This window comes from Rhamphochromis sp. 'chilingali' (genome assembly GCF_963969265.1).
Source record: "Rhamphochromis sp. 'chilingali' genome assembly, chromosome: 1".
NCBI classification, from domain to species: domain Eukaryota; kingdom Metazoa; phylum Chordata; class Actinopteri; order Cichliformes; family Cichlidae; genus Rhamphochromis; species Rhamphochromis sp. 'chilingali'.
In genome coordinates this window covers 37,575,100-37,592,887 of record NC_137929.1, presented here as the reverse complement: position 1 = coordinate 37,592,887, position 17,788 = coordinate 37,575,100, and the positions used below count along the sequence as shown (strand labels likewise).

Here is a 17,788-nt window from a genome sequence, read left to right as displayed (position 1 = left end):
GCCTAGAAAAGCGCTATATAAATGCAATCAATTATCATTATTATTATTAAATAAAATATAATTTTCTCTGTAGCACTTCATGGATTTCATAAGCAACACACCTTAGTTTTTCACACAAAGCATAAAGGTAAAAAGCAATATATACAGTGTTATCTTCATTTTAGATGTCAACAAGTATTTGCGGCTCCCAGTATTTTCTTTTGTGTGGAAACTGGGTCCAAATGGCTCTTTGGGTGTAAAAGGTTGCTGACCCCTGCCCTAGGTGAATATGAGCAAGCCATGAAATTCTTAGGAGAACAGCATGGATGCCCTGTATTAATACCTGTTTCTGTGCAAATCTTGCCGCGAAACCTGAACCCGTGAGGTCTATTCACATGTGTGCATGCCACTACTGGAAGTCAAAAGCCAAAAATGCCTGCTCTGTTGACTGCTTCTGTTCCCCCTTGCCTAAATCTGTAAATAAACTTGTGGAACCTTTACAGTGCTTTGTGCTCGGGTGACCTTTCTACTAATTTATGACACGTTCTTCATAATTTCATTTCATTTCATTTTTCATTTATTTATTTATTTCACACTTGGTACAACAATTCAAACAAACCAACCACACTTTCTATCAAAAAACACTACAACCATGTGTGAAAAGGAGCAGGAAGAAGAAAATATTCTTATTAAACCCTGCCCCCTAATTCACAACACAGCGATCATCCTGTGTTTCATACTCAGTCAGCATCTGCATGGTGTTACTCTGTATCACGTCTGTGATATGTATGTTATGTATGTTATCTGTTATTTCAGAATGCCATTACAGATCAGTAGTTGTTACAACACTTCACTCACTGCAACCACATTTCCTTCCTGGATTTTGGTAAAATATTAGGAAAACATCAATACTTACAAAAAATAACTCTTCTCTCTCTCCAGTGTTAGCATGAATAGAATGGAATACACATTTGAAAACTAAAAACTTAAAAAAACTACTACTTGCTTTAATTTTGAAGACAGCACCTGGTGCTAAACAAGTCTGTGGATAAAAAAAAACAACTACATCTTAAGTATCTTAAAATTGTTTGAATTTTTTGACCTGTAGAATTTTTGCATGATCAACTTTTTGTGCTTTTAAGATATCTGGAGACCAAACAGAAGGGGCTGGTCATGGGTGTTGGTATCTGTGCTAAGTGGGAGGGGCATGGGGGTTGAGGGGGTGTCTATTTAACAGACGCTGACTCTGAAAATCTTTGCAGTGAGTCATGGGCTGTTCAAGAATTCTGACATGGACACTGAGTGTCCTCCTGAGCTGGATGTGTGTGGATCAAGCGGTGGCTGAACCGTAAGTTTAAGTGTTCTTTATAAAGAAAAATAGAATTTGTTTGCTTTGTGACTTTGTGTGTAACATTTGTAGTTAAAGTTTGCACGAGTACTGGTTTGGGGTTTCCTTCTTTGTCAGTGCTTTAAGCGTTCATCTGTCTGTGTCTGCAGGCAGTACCTGGTGGCCATTCCTGCAGTTATAGAAGCTGGAGCTGAGACCAAATTCTGTGCAAGTCTTCTGCAGCCCAGTGAGACTGTGGTCATGACTGTCACTTTGATGTCCAGAGAGGAGAATACAACCCTGCTCACACATACATCCAATGAAGATTTTCATACTTGTACTCAGTTTAAGGTGAGCTCCCCAAGATGGGTTTTGATTCACTTGGTAATTTCTAATATAAAAAAAAAAGACTGCAGGTGAATACAGTCAAGTATTTTAAACACAGCATACAATTATTTATTTATTCTTATAAATAAATAAGAATAAATAAATAATGCGCCTCATTCTCTCAAACACTTCTCTTAAAGGCTCCTTTAGTGGAAGGAGAAAAGATTCTGGATTTTGAGGTGGAGGTAAGAGGAGACACATTTCACTCAAAAGAAGTGAGAAAAGTCATGATCAAAGCCTACAAGGCCAGGACATTCATCCAGACGGATAAACCCCTCTACCTCCCTGGACAAACAGGTAAGAGTGAGCTGATGACCCATCAGAGCTAGATGGACTTATTCTGATACAGATTCAGCCTCTTAGTATGGCTGCCCCCAGCTGCTGGGAGACCCCCCCCCCCCCCCCCCCCCCTTTTCCTGGGTGTATTTAACTTCCACCATGAACACGTCCCTTTCACTCAAAAACAAAAACGTTTATTTCTATAATTTCCAGATATTTTGATAGCATGTCAAGCTGAACTATGATAATTACAAACTATTGAGCAAGTTTTGAAAATGTGAATTGAAGTTAGTCTGGCCATGTTTGTACAAATCACCGAAACTATTTCCAGCAAACATTCATTCATTCATGTTTTCTTTTTAGAATAATCTAAACATTAAATAGATAAATAAAAATGTGTAAAAATACAGCAGTGCTGCACAATCCAAGCACTCTCTGTGTCACCAACACTTTTGAAACACATTATTGTCTTTGAAACACTTAGATTTAAATCTTTTAAACTGTTCTGCTTTTTTAAAACACCTTCTGCCTTCAGTCTGAACAAGTATGCTACAAACTGTTTTTCTAAATTGTTCAGCATTATGATTCTATGATAAATGCAGAAGCCTTGAAAAAATTCATGGATGCTGCTTCACAATGCAGATTTTTATTAACTATAAATTATTTTAAAAAATACCTATTAAATGTATTTAACAGTTTATAAAGTGACTGACTTAAAGCACTACAGACAAAACATAACAGTTGTAGCTGACTGAAGTTTGGCTTTTTGTTATTTCTGTAAAGATACCCCTTGTTCACAAACATATCCTAATATGAGTTTGCATCCTCTTATTGTAGCTGTCAGGAAAGTCTGGTACAGTTTGAAGGTGCAAATACATCATTAACATTAATATGGACCTTTTTGTTAGGTTACAACTCAATATTCTGATTTATCCTATAAAGTTCTTTAAACTCTGACACCGTTTAAGCCAGCTATCATTTCTTTACATTTTGCTTCGGAGAAGTCAGATTCTCATCTGCTGTGTTTTTTTAAAGTGCTCTCCGGGCTTTATGAAAGTCTTTTGCTGCAACCTGATATCACAACAAGGCGTGTATAGACATGGCAGTCCACCATGTCCATTTCACGCTTTTCCTCTACAAAGGATATGAGGATGAACAATATAAAATATATACACATTTAATTTACTTAAAGCTTGTTACGAATAGAAGCAAAGAGAAAATGATGTTAGTACTACTGCTTATTTGGCAGTAATGATGTTGGAGAATGTTTCAGTTTCATTTCTTGGTCAGGATTTATTACTCATTAAGGTGTAAAATCTTTGAACTTCTTCCAAAGTGCATTTCAGGGTTGTTGCGCTGGACCCCAAGTTGAGACCTGTCAGTCAGCTGGTGAGTGTTTCTGTCTCTCCTTTCCTCCTTGACTTTTATCACTCTGAGTTTATCAGTCAACTTGCACTAACAAATCAATAGTACAATGTATTGTCTGTGTTTAGTAATTTGTTTTTTACTTATTCTGTGATAACTCTAACAAGCAAACACTTGGAGTATACAAAATAACATAAAAAAATCACATACTGTTGAAATTCATTTTATGTTCAATTGTGTTACGTGTTTAATATTTTTGAATTTCTACCAAGCCTGCAGTTGGATAGAGACATTGGTAGGACACTGTATGAGAAAATCATTTCCTCTAACAATTTTCTCACTTTTGTTCGTTTTGATTTTTTGCCTTTTAGTGCAACATCATTGAACTCGAGGTAAGAAAATATCCACACATCATTTTCTTTTCTTTTTTACATTCAGCATGTAAATCTAATAGATTTGTTAAGGGTCTAAACGTTCCTTAAAGCCAACAGCACAACAAAGTGCAGCAACTCTGAAATTTATATGCTGATTCTGATATCAGTGTTTTACCGTGGGACAATTTTGTTGATATATAAACAGTATATATTGTGTCAGGTTATTTCTTACACCTTTACATTAAACACACAGCACTGATAATTAAACTATTTTGTATAATTACAATACAAACAAGTAGAAGAACAGCTAAATGGGAGCCTAACCTTCACCATAACATATCAAAGCTGGATAGAGAAGAACATGGTGCTTTAGCAGAAAACTAAAAGTATAGCTTCAAACATTAGTCCACTGAGGGCACTCATTGGCTACAGTCATTCCAATTTCAGTGCGTGACATGAAGGTGGGAAAGATGGGAACTACATGGAAGAAATAGAATATACCAAAAGATCAGGAGGTTTAGGAAGCTATACAACATTATATTATAAGTAGAATGTAAGAATAGCTCAAGTATTGAATCGGTTTTTCAAAAGGCTGAAAATCATAGACAGCATCAAAGATGTCTGTAGCTGCTGTGATGTTGTCTCTAAATCTGTGAAATCCCATTATGAAGCCTTGAGGTGAGCAAAAATCTGCATCTGCACAGGATCATTATCACTGTATTATCATCTGTCATGATCCTGTCATGATCCTGGGTTTTTTTCCCCAGCATTTTCCATTTTCCTTGTGTTAGTTGTGGAGTTTCTCTCTGTTTATATTTATGTTCATAAGTCGCTTTAGTTTTCTAGTTATCTTTAGGGTTCTCTTGGTCTTGTCTCTGTTTCCTCCCCAGCATCTCCTTTGTTATTGTGCCTCCCCGTGCAGTCTTTCATGTCAGGTTAGGTGTGTTAAGTTCTGTCTCTCGCTCTCAAATTCCCAGTCGTGTCCATGTTTTTTCCTGTTCCCCAGCCATGTCTCCGTGTCTCTCTCACTCCACCTGTTGCCTGTGTTTCAGTGAGGACAGATTATTAGCAAGAATGAATATGATTTATTGCTGAATAAATCGGAGCTTAGACGCTGTTGGTGGAGATGAAGGTGTCTTGAATGGAGCTTGAGTGATGAGAGGTGGGGATGGGGATGAATTGGATTGCACAACAGCATCTGCAAAGGAGAAAAACAGATGCACAGTGAGATTTAAAGTATGCGCTATGAATGCTGATTGGCCTGGAAAAGGCTGGAGAAGGTGATTGGACTAGACCAGTGATGACACAAACAGCTTGGAAACGTGGGAAAGTGGAAGTACAAAACTCGAGATTCCCAGCACCTGGAAGCAGATAGATGTGAGACCATCCATCTTCCTTGATGAACTTGCGCATAAGCTTCATTTACTCAGTCTGCATCTTAGTGTGTGTTTCTTGTACTTCCTGTTTTACTTTGATAGTCTCCTGTCTCAGCATGTTCACTTTTGCCTCCCATCTTTTTTGTTAGATTACGTTTAGCTGTGTTCCCACCTTCGTTTGCCCTTCGTTTGTGTGTATTTATGTCTGCATCTCCCCTCTGTTTCTTGTCACAATCTTGCTCATTCCCTGGCTGTGTGCTCTGTCTGTTTCTTTGGTTCTAGTTCATTCTTGTTTTTGTTTTGTATTGCTTAAGTCCAGCAATAAACTCATAAATTTTTGAGTTTAGTTTTTGTCTGAGAGTTTGTGGTTTGGGTCCTCCATCCTGTCTGTTTCACAACACCATATGACATAACCTCTTAAGCCCCAATGCCAAACCTATCTCCTGTCTTTTGCCCCCTTATCTGGGGCGTATGGGCTTAAGAGGATAACCACTTTGCCAAGTTCCAGAAGAAGACCCAAATTGTCACACTTAAATGAAAAGAAAAAATTAGGATTTCCAGGAAACGTTTGATGCACAGATGACACACAGATTGAGCTGTTTGGTCACAATGACAAGAAGTATGTTTGGAGGAGTTAAGCTTTCAAACCAAAGAACACTGTACGAGCTGTCAAGTAGCAGTGATAGCATCACCTGTTTTGCTTCTCCTGGTACTGGTACATTGCACAAACCAGATGAAATAATGAATGAGGTTTATTGTATCTCCAAATTCTTCAACTTCACCTTTAGTGAATAGCTAGACAGCTGAAACTTGGACACAATTGACTGCTCCAACAAGACAATGATCACAAACACAAACTAAAACTGAATGGATAAGGCAGGCTTACATTACTTTCTGAAAGCCTTGTTCTTAATTCTATTAAAAATGTCTTACTTCAACCTTAATTCTACCAATTCTGCTAAGAAGAATGGTCAAATAAATGACCTGAAACCCTGCCTCTCTTCTCTACTCCCACTCATCTCTGCTATCATTCAACTTTAACAACCTCCTTCTAATCTAACCTCCATTTCTAAAATACTTGAAAAAACGGTGCAGCTCAACTTCTTTCACACCTGGTTAATAATAATATCTACAAGAGATTTCAATCTGGTTTTCACTCATGTCACAGTATAGAAACTTGCAGCACTTATGTGGGTTTATATACAGTACCAATGGATAATAACCAAGGTGATGAGTAATTTGGGCTGGTATCAGAAGAATAGGAAGGACTCTTGGAGCTCTGGTACATGAATGACAGAGAAACAAAACACAGTTGTGTGGCTTTAAAGTAACTTTAGTAATTTAAGCCATTTTAAGATTTTTTTCAAGAGATTTTTGTAACCAACACAGAATTACAACATAAAAATTTCCCCCAAAGTAGCAAAAAAATAGAATAAAATAAAATTGTGCAGAAGTAAAGAATTAGTCTTTAAAGTCCAAATGGTACCGATGGGGCCCATGACAAATGGGTGCATTGCAACAGAGTCCATCCAATGAGAAGTGCGTGTGTGTGATTGTCTGTCCTACTGCACTACTTGTACAGCAGAGAATTGTAGTCCATCAATGTGTATATCGTCCCCTAGGATCTGGGATTGGCTCGCCATCCAGTGAAAACTGGAACACTCTGGGATCTGTAATCGCTGAACTGGTCCTTGGATTCGTCCCATATAAAAACCTGACCTATAAACAATGGCCAAATATATGTCACAACCAATTTAAGAATAACTCTCACAAATTACAGTACTGTCACGCTGCAGTTACTACTGTTCAGATCAGCTATCATCAGTTCAATCATTATCAGTTCAGGCATGTTGTACAACATTAAAATATCAAGGTTCAAAGTTCACAGTATCAATTTTCAAAATTCACAGTTGTAACCTTCAGTAAGATTCAAGATTTTCCACAAGGCTTCAAATATTCAGGAACTATAGTCGCCACTTTTATGGTAAACATTCATCACATCCATCAGAAATAAACTCACTGTATATATAATCACAAATAAATAAATATATTACTCCCTTGAGAAATGGAGCAATATGAATGCTTATCAGATCTGAACAAAATACAAATAATCAATTTCAATAACATGTAAACACAAGAACTCAGTCTGTAAATAGGAGTATTAAAATAGATGTGCTTAATCCACCTTGTACCATAGGCCGTCTAGTACACGTGGAAATGCACTAAAAATTACCTCAAAGTATTCAATACTGTGTGTAGTAAAATAACTTGTTTTTCCTTTTTGTTTAGGATGATTTCAGGAACTGGATTACAAACTCCTTTACTTAAAGTTACTAATAATCTTGTAATCGGAGCTGACTCTGGTCTTCTCAACATTCTCATCCTTTTGGATCTGAGCTCAGCCTTCGACACAAACTCTCACTACGTCCTTCTGAGCAGACTTTCCTCTCTTGGCATCTCTGACACACCCCTAGCCTGATTTCAGTCATATCTCCTTGACCGCTCCCAGTTTATTCAAATTAAATCATTCCATTCTCATCTATTGCCAGTCACATCTGGTGTACCCCAAGGGTTAGTCTTAGGCCCTCTTGTCTTCATAATATACATCCTCCCTCTTGGTACCATTTTCTGTGAATTTGATCTTCACTTTCACTGTTTTGCTGATGACGCCCAGTTATATATCTCCTGCAGACCTGGTTCTTCCCTCCCAGCTTCTTCCCTTACAGAATGGATATCTGAATTGAAATCCTGATTCAGCTCTAATTTTCTTAAGCTTAATGAGGAAAAAACTGAAATCCTTCTTATTGGCACTAAATCCAACCTTTTGAAGGCAAATCATTTCTCACTCACTACTGATGACTCCAGAGGTTTTCCCTTCACCTCATGTTAAGAGCCTTGGTGTCATCCTGTCCTATAAATCTCACATCAATAATCTCAATCGTTCTGCCTATTTCCATCTACGCAACATCAGCAGATTACGTCCTTCTCTCTCCCACCAGTCTTTGTCCATTCTTGTCCATGGTCTCGTTACCTCCCGGCTTTGCTACTGTAATTCTCTCTCACACGGTCTCCTCCAAAAGTCCCTCCACAAGCTTTAACTGGTTCAAAACTCCACTGTCCGCATTATTACCAGAACCTCCTCGTACCAGCACATCACCCCTGTTCTTCAGGAACTTCACTGGCTCCCTGTGAAATTCTGGATAGTGTACAAACTTCTTCTGCTCACCCTCATAACCTTGCTCCTGCTTACCTTTCTGATCTGTTAAGCACTACCTCTTCTGCCTGCTCACTTCGATCCTCATCTTCTATCCAGCTTGCTGTGCCTTCTTTCCGCCTCACGACCATGGGAAGCAGAGCTTGCAGCTGCTCTGCTCCCACATATAAGAAACATTGGTTTAAATCTAAACTCAAAACCCATCTGTTCAAATCTGTATATTCACTGTGAATCAATTGTTTGCTAATTTTATATTGTGCTTTTGTTTTTATTGTTCTTCATTTGATCATTGTTCTGTTATTTGTTTTATTGTTGTTTATTTGTTGTTTGTTAAGTGTCCTTGGGTGTCTTGAAAGGCGCTTTATGAATAAAATGTATTATTATTAAATATCCACCTGGAATTATACCAGAAGATTCTTGATGGCTACCGATTAGAGAAAATACAAAATAATTTATTTTTTCTGTATAGTCATCTCAACCTGGAAAAATAACAGTCTACAGAAATAATAATAATAAATAAAAAAAACGAAAGTCACTATGACATTTTTCCCTATGATAACTTTATGTAACATTTTGATCACAACTTTATATTGCCTATACTGGAGACCAGATGAGATGCAGTAGTCCAGTTCTCTCTTATACCAGGTTATTAGACTTTCATTTGTTTGTTTTTCACTCAATAAGCAGAAATACAAACACCAATATATGCACCAGACAACCTTTGGGGTTCACCAACATATTCTTTAATATGCAGACAAGTGCAAACAATTGAAAAGGTTAAGTTGTACACGTACTTCTCTTGTATTTAACAGAATCCCAATAAAAACAGGATTGGACAGTGGTTAAATGAAACATCCAATAATAAAATATTGCAGCTTTCATACTCCTTGAACTCTGAGGCCCATGAAGGAACGTACAAAATAATTGTCTCTGTGGGTGAAGATAAATTTGTTCACAAATTCAAGGTGGAAAAGTATGGTAAGTCAGCTCTTTAAAAAGATCTTTTGAAATTCTGTTTTTAAATATTCTTAATATAATGCAGATATTAACTTTGATATTTTGTCCCCAGTTTTACCCAAATTTGACGTAACAGTAAATGTATCTGAAGAAGTGAGTATTGGCCAGGAAGAAGTTGATATTAAATTATGTGCAAAGTAAGTAGGAGTCCTTTCTTGACAAATGGCAATTTAGATCCTCACAAATTGGAGTTTTGTTTTATTTTTGTTTTTATTTTAATAGGTACACATTTGGACAGCCTGTTCCAGGAAGTATTACAGTTACGATGTGCCGACTTCTTGAACGCTCTATTTCCTCTGCTAAGAAACACAAGACAGAGGCTCCCTGCCACACAGAGACCAAACGGGTACAGTTGTTCCAGTCTCAAATTTCTCCTGAAACAATGTGCAGATAAAAGCAGACCACATGCCCATGCAGAAGGTTTCTGTATGTCAGGAATTAATGCAGTATTTTATCATTATCTTATCTATCTCCAAATTTCGAGTAAAATGAGTAAAATTTCAAGTTGAACTTGAATTTCAATTAAATAATTTTTAGTGTCCTTAAAGCATTTATTTTTAATTCTGTATTATAAAATACCCGGTTACAGATTCAGTAATATTCACTGTTGTGCCCTCATTATTTATGAATGCTGAATTGTAGCTATCGCTTTGACTCCATTTTTTTTCTGCTGTTATGAATATGTTCTGTGGCTGATGCTTGTGTCAGTGTGTCAGCTCTTAACAAGCTAACTGATTAAATAATGAGTTTAAGTCATTTATTCCATTAGTAACACTGGTAGAGCTACAACTGGCTTAAGCGACTGCAACAAAGTCCAAATTGTTGCAACCTGCTTAACCTCCTAGAACCTGGCGTCCACATATGTTGACATCAAATTTTGGGTTGTCTAGACCACAATACTAAATTTTGCTCTACACGAGCCTGATTTTCACTTACAACAACATTATACTGCCACTGTTCTATTGAAATTAAAATGAATATCCTTATATGTGGATATCAGGCCCTTGTAGAGCAAAATCATTCTTTGTTTTTACATTCATCAGGTCCCAATCAGCCCAAATAGCAAAGACAAATTAAAAATGCATGCCATGAAAGACTTCGGGTCTTAGGAGATAAAAGTAGGATGTAAGCCTTTTTAAAATTATTTATATTTTATTGTTTTGGAATTTCTAGGCTGATGGAACAGGCTGTGCAGCTGTTACGTTCAAGATGTCAACCTTCACCAAAATTAACAAAAAATTCCTTAAAGATCAGCTGAATGTCATTGCCAAAATGGAAGAGGAGGGAACAGGAAAGTCTTGCAGTTGTTATTTTTCATTTTATTTTAATTGTTAAATTTTTTTTAAATTATAGGTTATTGTGCTTTTGTGGAAATATGGCATGTGCATTGTTTTAACATTGAGGTTTCGTATTCAGGCATTTCACACAAACAAGAAATGAAAATAAGAATTTCTTTTGTCCTTGGAAAAGCATCTTTTGTTGATGTTCCCAAGATTTGGGAACCAGGATCAAATGTGGAGGGAAAAGTAAGTTCAAATTTGTGCTATGTAATTTAGAATGTAGTGTAAATAATGTGGGTTTTAGTAATGAAACATTGTGGTTTGGACAGGTTAAAGCAGTTTACTACAATGATACACCCATTTCCAAAGCACCTGTGTACCTGTTTGTGGGAGAACGTTGGTCAGAACGCTTACTAAAAAATCTAACAACTGACAGCAACGGTGTCGCTGAGTTTTCATTCAGCACAGATAACTTTCATGAGGATATTAAACTCCATGTAAGTAGATAATTACACTGAAACAGTAGTTTTTAAGTCAGCATTGGTAAGTTACATGACAATGTTTTCATTGACTTAATATGATTTCTGATGTTGCTTGTCCAAGGTGCTACAATAGTAATTAGTGACTATAGTGAAACTGTTAAGATTATTTTACATTAGCTTGCTTCTAAAACCCATCTTTCAGTGACCTTCCACAGTGTTTTCTTCTTCATCAAATTATGTATGTTTCTTTTCTACAATTCAGGCAGCCCTGACACCAACCCTATACTTCCAAAGCCATAGAACTCCTTTTTATGATTTAGGATTTCACACAGTGTATACATCCCAACCTCCTTCTCAAGATGAAAAAACATTCAGCTCGCTGAAGCTGAAGATGAAGGATAAACCCCTTTCCTGCGATGCAGAAGAGGATATATCTATTCAGTACACTATAGTGAGGGAAACTGCAGTTTACATGGATGTGGTATATCTGGTGAGTTATTGCTTGTCACAAGTTCATCCACAGTAAAAAAAAAAGAAAAAAAAAGAAAGGGAAAAAAATTTGAAAATCTACCAGTTTATCGAATGAAACAGAAAGAGTTTATTAATATATTCACCTCAGAGAAAGTGGTTTGTAAATGCTGAAGAAAAAGCAACACATCATCTGCATAAAGACTAATTTTATGTTCTACATTCTTGCATTTTATTCCCTTAATTGCTATAGCCAGATTGCTGCTGCTAGTTTGATAAAAAAAAAAATGCAAACAATGAAGGGGAGAAGGGGCATCTGAGCCTTTTGCCCCACTGGAGACAGAAGCTGGAGGATGTTCGGTCATTTGTCCAAAGTCCAGTCAATTTTCAAAATACAAGACCACAAGCAGACTGCACTGTCTGTTTCTGAATAACTCCCGGCAGGACTTAAAGCTGGGAGAGACGCAAAATGCACAATGTTACAGCTGGATTACACATTTTATGTCATTTTCTTCTATATTCTTCAGGTGTTGTCCAGAGGAGCCATTGTCATGCAAGGATTTAAACAGATTAAATTTAAAGATCAGTCAGGTATGTAAAGACTGGCTCAAATCATGAGTTCATGAAATTCTTTTGTAATATCAGGTATTAAATCCAGTTACCCTTTTAAAAAAAGTTTGGTGATTATTAAAATAAAACTGATATTATAGCTATTTTTGGTATGCTTGTTTGTTTCAGTGAATGAGGGTGAGGTGTCCTTTAAATTGAGAATTTCTACTGACATGGCACCAGTCGTCCAGATTGTAGCATATGCTGTACTTTCCAGTACGAATGTGATTGCCCACAGCGCTGACTTCTCTACTGAGAAATGCTTCAGTCACAAGGTATGTGTTGGTGTAAACTGTGTGAAGCTGTACTAGATATATTGATTAGTGTAAGTTAAGTTTAATTATATGAAACCATGACATACAAGAAAAAAACCCTCAAAAAACTTCAATCAAAGTGGAACAGACTCCCTCCCAACAAGGAAGCCACAGCTTTAGCAAACATCGAGTGGGCAGTGTGTCACAAGTGCCTGGAGGTCAGTACATGGACAGGGACCCAAGAGCAGATTCAAGCACAGGAAACAGTGATAAGGTTTTCACAAGTTCTAAACACAAGAATAAATACCGAAGGAGGGATAGTTGGCAGGGCGTCAAATATGGCAAAACTGTGAACAGATGGCTGGAGTTCCCCAGCCTGACTTGGGACACGTGGAATATGGGATTTATGCGCATGAATGCAGGGAGCCTTAACTTTATTGCCGTTCGGCTGATGATGGCCTTGATTTCATAGGGACCAATGCTGCGTGGGGCCTGCTTGCGGGAGGTATTTGCCATAGCTTTTGCCCCGGAGTATACCTGGGAGCCGGAGTTCTCAATCGATCTGCATTGTGGCGTGGTCAATCGAGAACCTTGAGCAGCACTTCCTGAGTCCAAGTCGAGATGTCATGCCAATGTAGATATTGGACTCATGGAATGGCGAGCTCCACCTCCGGCTGCAAAAAGAGGTTCATCAAGCAGAGCACAGTGGATAGTTTCCTCCACGTCCCAGGAAATTAAACCGCTCCTGTACTGGAGGCATAAACCTCTACTATGAACACAGGTGAACACCTGCATTCATCTGTATTAGCGAATGCAGGTGAATGCAGTTTTGGCCTGTTGTGTACAGGTGAAGGGTATCTTGGTGAGGTGAGTGAGTGGTTCTGCTACCTGACTGTAATTCCAGATGAAGCAGCAGTAAAAATTGACGAATCTGAGAACGTTATTTTTGAGATGTGGGAGTGAGACATTCCCTAACAGCTTGGACTTTTGCTGGGTCGGTCTTCACCTGCCCTCCTGCCAGGATGTAACCAAGAAAAGTGACTGAAGATGAATGAAACTCACCTTTCTCCGCTTTGACGTATAACCGGTTTCGAGAAGGCGCTTCAGCACAGATTTGATCTGGACCAGATGTTCCTCCAGAGTCTTGGAAAAGGTTAGGATGTCGTCTAAATACACAAACACAAAAACGTTCAAGAAGTTTCTCAGGACCTCATTAACTAATGTTTGGTAAACTGTGGGAATTTTAGTGAGACCAAACGGCATGACCAGATACTTTGAGTGACCAAAGGGGGACCAGATGATAGTCATTGTGTAGATTTAACTTAGAAAAAGTGGTGGCACCATGAACAGGTTCAAAAGCTGAATTGATGAGCGGGAGAAGATATTTTCTTTTGATCGCAATCTCATTTAAACTTCTGTAGTCAATACAAGGACTTTGGGTCTTGTCCTTCTTAGTGATGAAGAAAAAGCCTGCACCTACCAGGGAAGAGGATGGGCAGATGATGGGACTCTCGAATATACTTATCCATGGCTTCTCTCTCTGGCTTGGACAAGTTGTCAGGTTGGCTGGTTGATGGTGCAATTATAGGGTCTGTGGAGTGGACGTGCCTTATGTTTACGGAATACTTCATGGAGGTCATGATACTCCTTGGGGACTGAGGACAGATCTGGTGGTGAAGGTTCGGCAGGTGATTATTGAGGCAGTTAGCAAGGCAAAAAAAGGCTCCAGCTAGTAATTTGTGTAACCATTCAATATGGGGATTATGTTTCTTTAGACAAGGGTAGCCAAGGACAGTCACCAGAAGTAATTTGGGAGACTGGTCTGGTTTGATGAGTAATATGGGAAAAATTGTTTAAAACTGTGGCTAGAATGGGAGGATCGGGTAGAACAGAGGCAAGTGCAATTACATAGCCAGCTACGTAGCCTTTTCTCTCTCTCAGGCGATCCTGAAAGAGAGGGAGGAGGAAATAAACCAAATCCTTGAACGATGCGGGCTCATCATGAGAAGCTAACTCATAAATATTCCCAGGAGCACATGATCAGGCCAACCCACCTGGGCAGCTGCCATGCAGAAATCGATGACAAACTTAGCTATGTTACATCTAACTTGACTTCAAGCTCCAAGCTACGCTGCCCTCAGACATGGGGTGGGCAAAGGTCTTTTAATCTTCCCTTGAAACTCATCATAAGAGCAGGATGAAAATGAATGTGATGACAAACACGCCTCAAACAAAAAACAAGGAGCACAAGAGACCAGAACAAACCAAAAACAGGTCAACACAAAACAAGACTATCCACGAGTCCATATCAAAGTCCGGGAGTTGACAACACAAGAGCCGAAACAGTTCAGGGGGTCGACCATGCACACAGCAACGGCGGCGACGGGCAATCAGTTCCGGAGGCCGACCGTGCACACGGCAACGGCGGCGACGGGCAAACAGTTCTGGAGGCCGACCACTCGGAAGGCAGTGGTGGCCACTGAGCAGGTCCGGAGGGCGGCCGCGATGCCAGCGGTGGCGACAAACTCCTTCCGGAGGCCGTCCCCGAAGGCCATGATGCCAACTTAGCGGCCTGGAAAACGGCTGGCAGAGGCGAGGCGAAACAGGTCGAGCTGGCACCGACGGCGGCGTGGCAACCGCAGGACCAGACGAGGCAGGACCAGACGAGGCAGGACCAGACGAGGCAGGACCAGACGAAGGCGGAGCTGAGGCAGGACCAGACGAAGGCGGAGCTGAAGCAGGACCAGACGAAGGCGGAGCTGAAGCTGGACCAGACGTGGATGAAGACACGGAGGTTGGACCAGACGAAGATGATGAGGATGCGGAGGCCGGACCAGGCGAAGTTGACGGCAGCGGGACGGCTGCGGAACCTGACGGCAGCGGGACGGCTGCAGGAGGTGATGTGGAGATGTGCTGGCTGGGTCCTCCAGGACCACCAGCTAACGAGGCGTGGGGCTGGGTGGGCTCCTCGGACCCTCCAGCAGACGTGGCATGAGGCTGGACGGGCTCCTCGGGCCCTCCAGCAGACGTGGCATGAGGCTGGACGGGCTCCTCGGTCCCTCGAGCAGACGTGGCATGAGGCCGGACAGGCTCCTCGGGCCCTCCAGCAGACGTGGCATGAGGCCGGACGGGCTCCTCGGGCCCTCCAGCAGACGTGGCATGAGGCCGGACGGGCTCCTCGGGCCCTCCAGCAGACGTGGCATGAGGCTGGACGGGCTCCTCGGGCCCTCCAGCAGCCGACACTTGAGGCTGGCTGGGTTCTCCTAAACCCCCAGCAGACGAGGCAGGACGCTGGTTGGGTTCACCTGAACCCCCAGCTAACATGACGTGAGACTGGACGGTTGACTGAAACAGAAGTTGTAGTGGTGATCGCGATGATGGTCGTGCTGGGTGTAGTGATGGTAGTTGAACATGCAACAGAGCGGGTAACCGACTCTCAGCAACTCCTCTCCGGGGAACAGGGACGGGTACTGGGCCTGGTCGAACCTCAGCCACCAGGTGCATGGATGAACGGAGCCATAGTCTGCCTGGGAACTGGAACCGGACGCGGAGAGCAGAGCAGATGAGCTGTAACAGTCACTGGGAAAACCAGGTTTATGGTACCAGACATGGTTCTAGAAAACCGAGACTTGCGGCAGGCTGACCTTGGTAAAACCGCTATTCTTAAGTTGTCCAGGTTGACGTTAGCAGTCTTAGAAAAAACGAGTTCAGGGGCAGTCATAGGTGCTGGAGGAATTATACAAGCGGTATCTGAAGAAACTGGGTGTGAAGCAACATAAAACACAGTCTTACAAAACGCAGCCTGGGAAGTTGCACACACAGTGTCCAGGGCTACTGGCTGAAAAGCACGGCGCACAGAGTCATACAAACATGATCGTGGAACCGAAACTTTAACTTGAGCAACCACTTCTGCAGTGTTCGAACCAAGTATTTTTGCCAGCTTGGTAACAGCAGATGACACCTGGTTGGTCTTAACCTGGACAGTCACAGGACGTATAGTCTGGAAGAGTTCACAATGAGCAACACAAACAGTCTTTGAATAAGCAGACTCCAGGCTTGTGAAATTTAACTCGGGGGAGGTTATGGAAACATGAGGTTTATCATAGGAAGCCTCAGAATGAACTGGCTGGTGAGCCGCGTAAACCATGGGTGAAGCAACACCAACAACAGCCTCATGAGGTATAGCCTGCACAGCATAGATGGAATGTGGCTGGGAAATTGAACTGTCCCTGTTTAGTTTAGCAGTAAGAGGAATAGTCTTTTGAGCTGCATCTTTAATGTCCCGAGTGAGATCATGATTGTCCAAGTCAGAAAATTTCATAACAGATTCACACATATAATCTACATCTGGAAACTCACTGTTAACTGATCCAAAAACAGGTGGCTCGGAATCAACATAACCTGCCTGAGAAGCGAAAACAGAAACCCCAGTCTTTTCAGAATGAAACCCAGAAACACCACTCTCAGTTACAGGACAAATAACCTCTTTTGACTCTGAAATAAGGTCATCTGATTCCTGAATATTCTCAAACTTTGAAGAAACAAAAGAGGGAAGATTAGAATGCTCAGAGTCCCGAAAGACAGCCTCAGAGTCAGCCATCTTGGGATCATCAGTTTCTGTCTTTGCAGGCCCTGAGTTAACAGTCAAAAAGTTAACCGACTCCGAATTCGCCGGCTCAGAGCTGGAAATTCCCAGTGTGGAAGAAGCCGGGTGACAACTGTTCTGTTCACTCACCACGTCCAGCAGTTCAGAACTGGACTCGGGTTGCGGTGAGGGACGGCGACGACGAGAACGCCGCTTTCTCTTAGAAACCGGAGCAACAGAAAAAACGGAGGGTGTCGGAGCAATAGTGACTGGTCCCTCATCCTCCGACCACATTCCTGCCAGGCATGAGGCAGGTGAGGGGTGGTCGGAACCAGACGTGAGGGAGGAAGGAGTCCGATGCTGCGACTTCAGCTGCTGCAGAGGGGCTTTAGAATGCTCCGCCCGCTGCGGCGGCATGAGAAGGCTTGCTCGCTGTGACTGAGGCGGTGTGGATGAGGAGATGAGGGTGAATTGGGCCAGCTCCCGGGCTTTGACTGCCTCCTTAGCCTGGGTCAGCGAACGGCTGAACTCCGAGGCAATAGACAGCTTGCGCAGTTGAGGATTTCTGTCAAATATGGTTTGTATTGCATTCAGCCCGACTGAGAACGTCTGCAAATCTGAGGCGTGGCTAATGCGAGTCATCAGTCCGAGGATGCGAGCAAGGTCCACCTCTCTCTCGAGGTGAGCTGAGTCCGCTGGGTCCATGTTATGGTTGCGTCCTTCTGTCACGATGAGTTGTGTGGCTGTCGGTGGCTGGACCCACGTGCAGGACTCGGAGACAAAACATTAACT

At 41.2% G+C, this 17,788-nt stretch overlaps 1 protein-coding gene across 1 annotated transcript in view; it reads left to right on the top strand.

Moving 5' to 3' along the window:
* Window positions 1–1,244: 1,244 nt before the first annotated feature.
* Window positions 1,245–17,788, top strand: part of LOC308395042 (alpha-2-macroglobulin-like) — a 33,462-nt gene continuing 16,918 nt past the window's right edge. Inside the window, exons 1-14 of the mRNA XM_080879693.1 lie at window positions 1,245–1,327; window positions 1,477–1,657; window positions 1,834–1,990; window positions 3,309–3,361; window positions 3,709–3,729; window positions 9,114–9,279; window positions 9,371–9,455; window positions 9,541–9,664; window positions 10,492–10,610; window positions 10,736–10,844; window positions 10,928–11,095; window positions 11,343–11,570; window positions 12,076–12,139; window positions 12,287–12,432. Coding sequence (XP_080735819.1) covers window positions 1,248–1,327; window positions 1,477–1,657; window positions 1,834–1,990; window positions 3,309–3,361; window positions 3,709–3,729; window positions 9,114–9,279; window positions 9,371–9,455; window positions 9,541–9,664; window positions 10,492–10,610; window positions 10,736–10,844; window positions 10,928–11,095; window positions 11,343–11,570; window positions 12,076–12,139; window positions 12,287–12,432 — 1,701 coding nt within the window. The 5' untranslated portion in view covers window positions 1,245–1,247. The remainder of the gene's footprint in view (window positions 1,328–1,476; window positions 1,658–1,833; window positions 1,991–3,308; window positions 3,362–3,708; window positions 3,730–9,113; window positions 9,280–9,370; window positions 9,456–9,540; window positions 9,665–10,491; window positions 10,611–10,735; window positions 10,845–10,927; window positions 11,096–11,342; window positions 11,571–12,075; window positions 12,140–12,286; window positions 12,433–17,788) is intronic.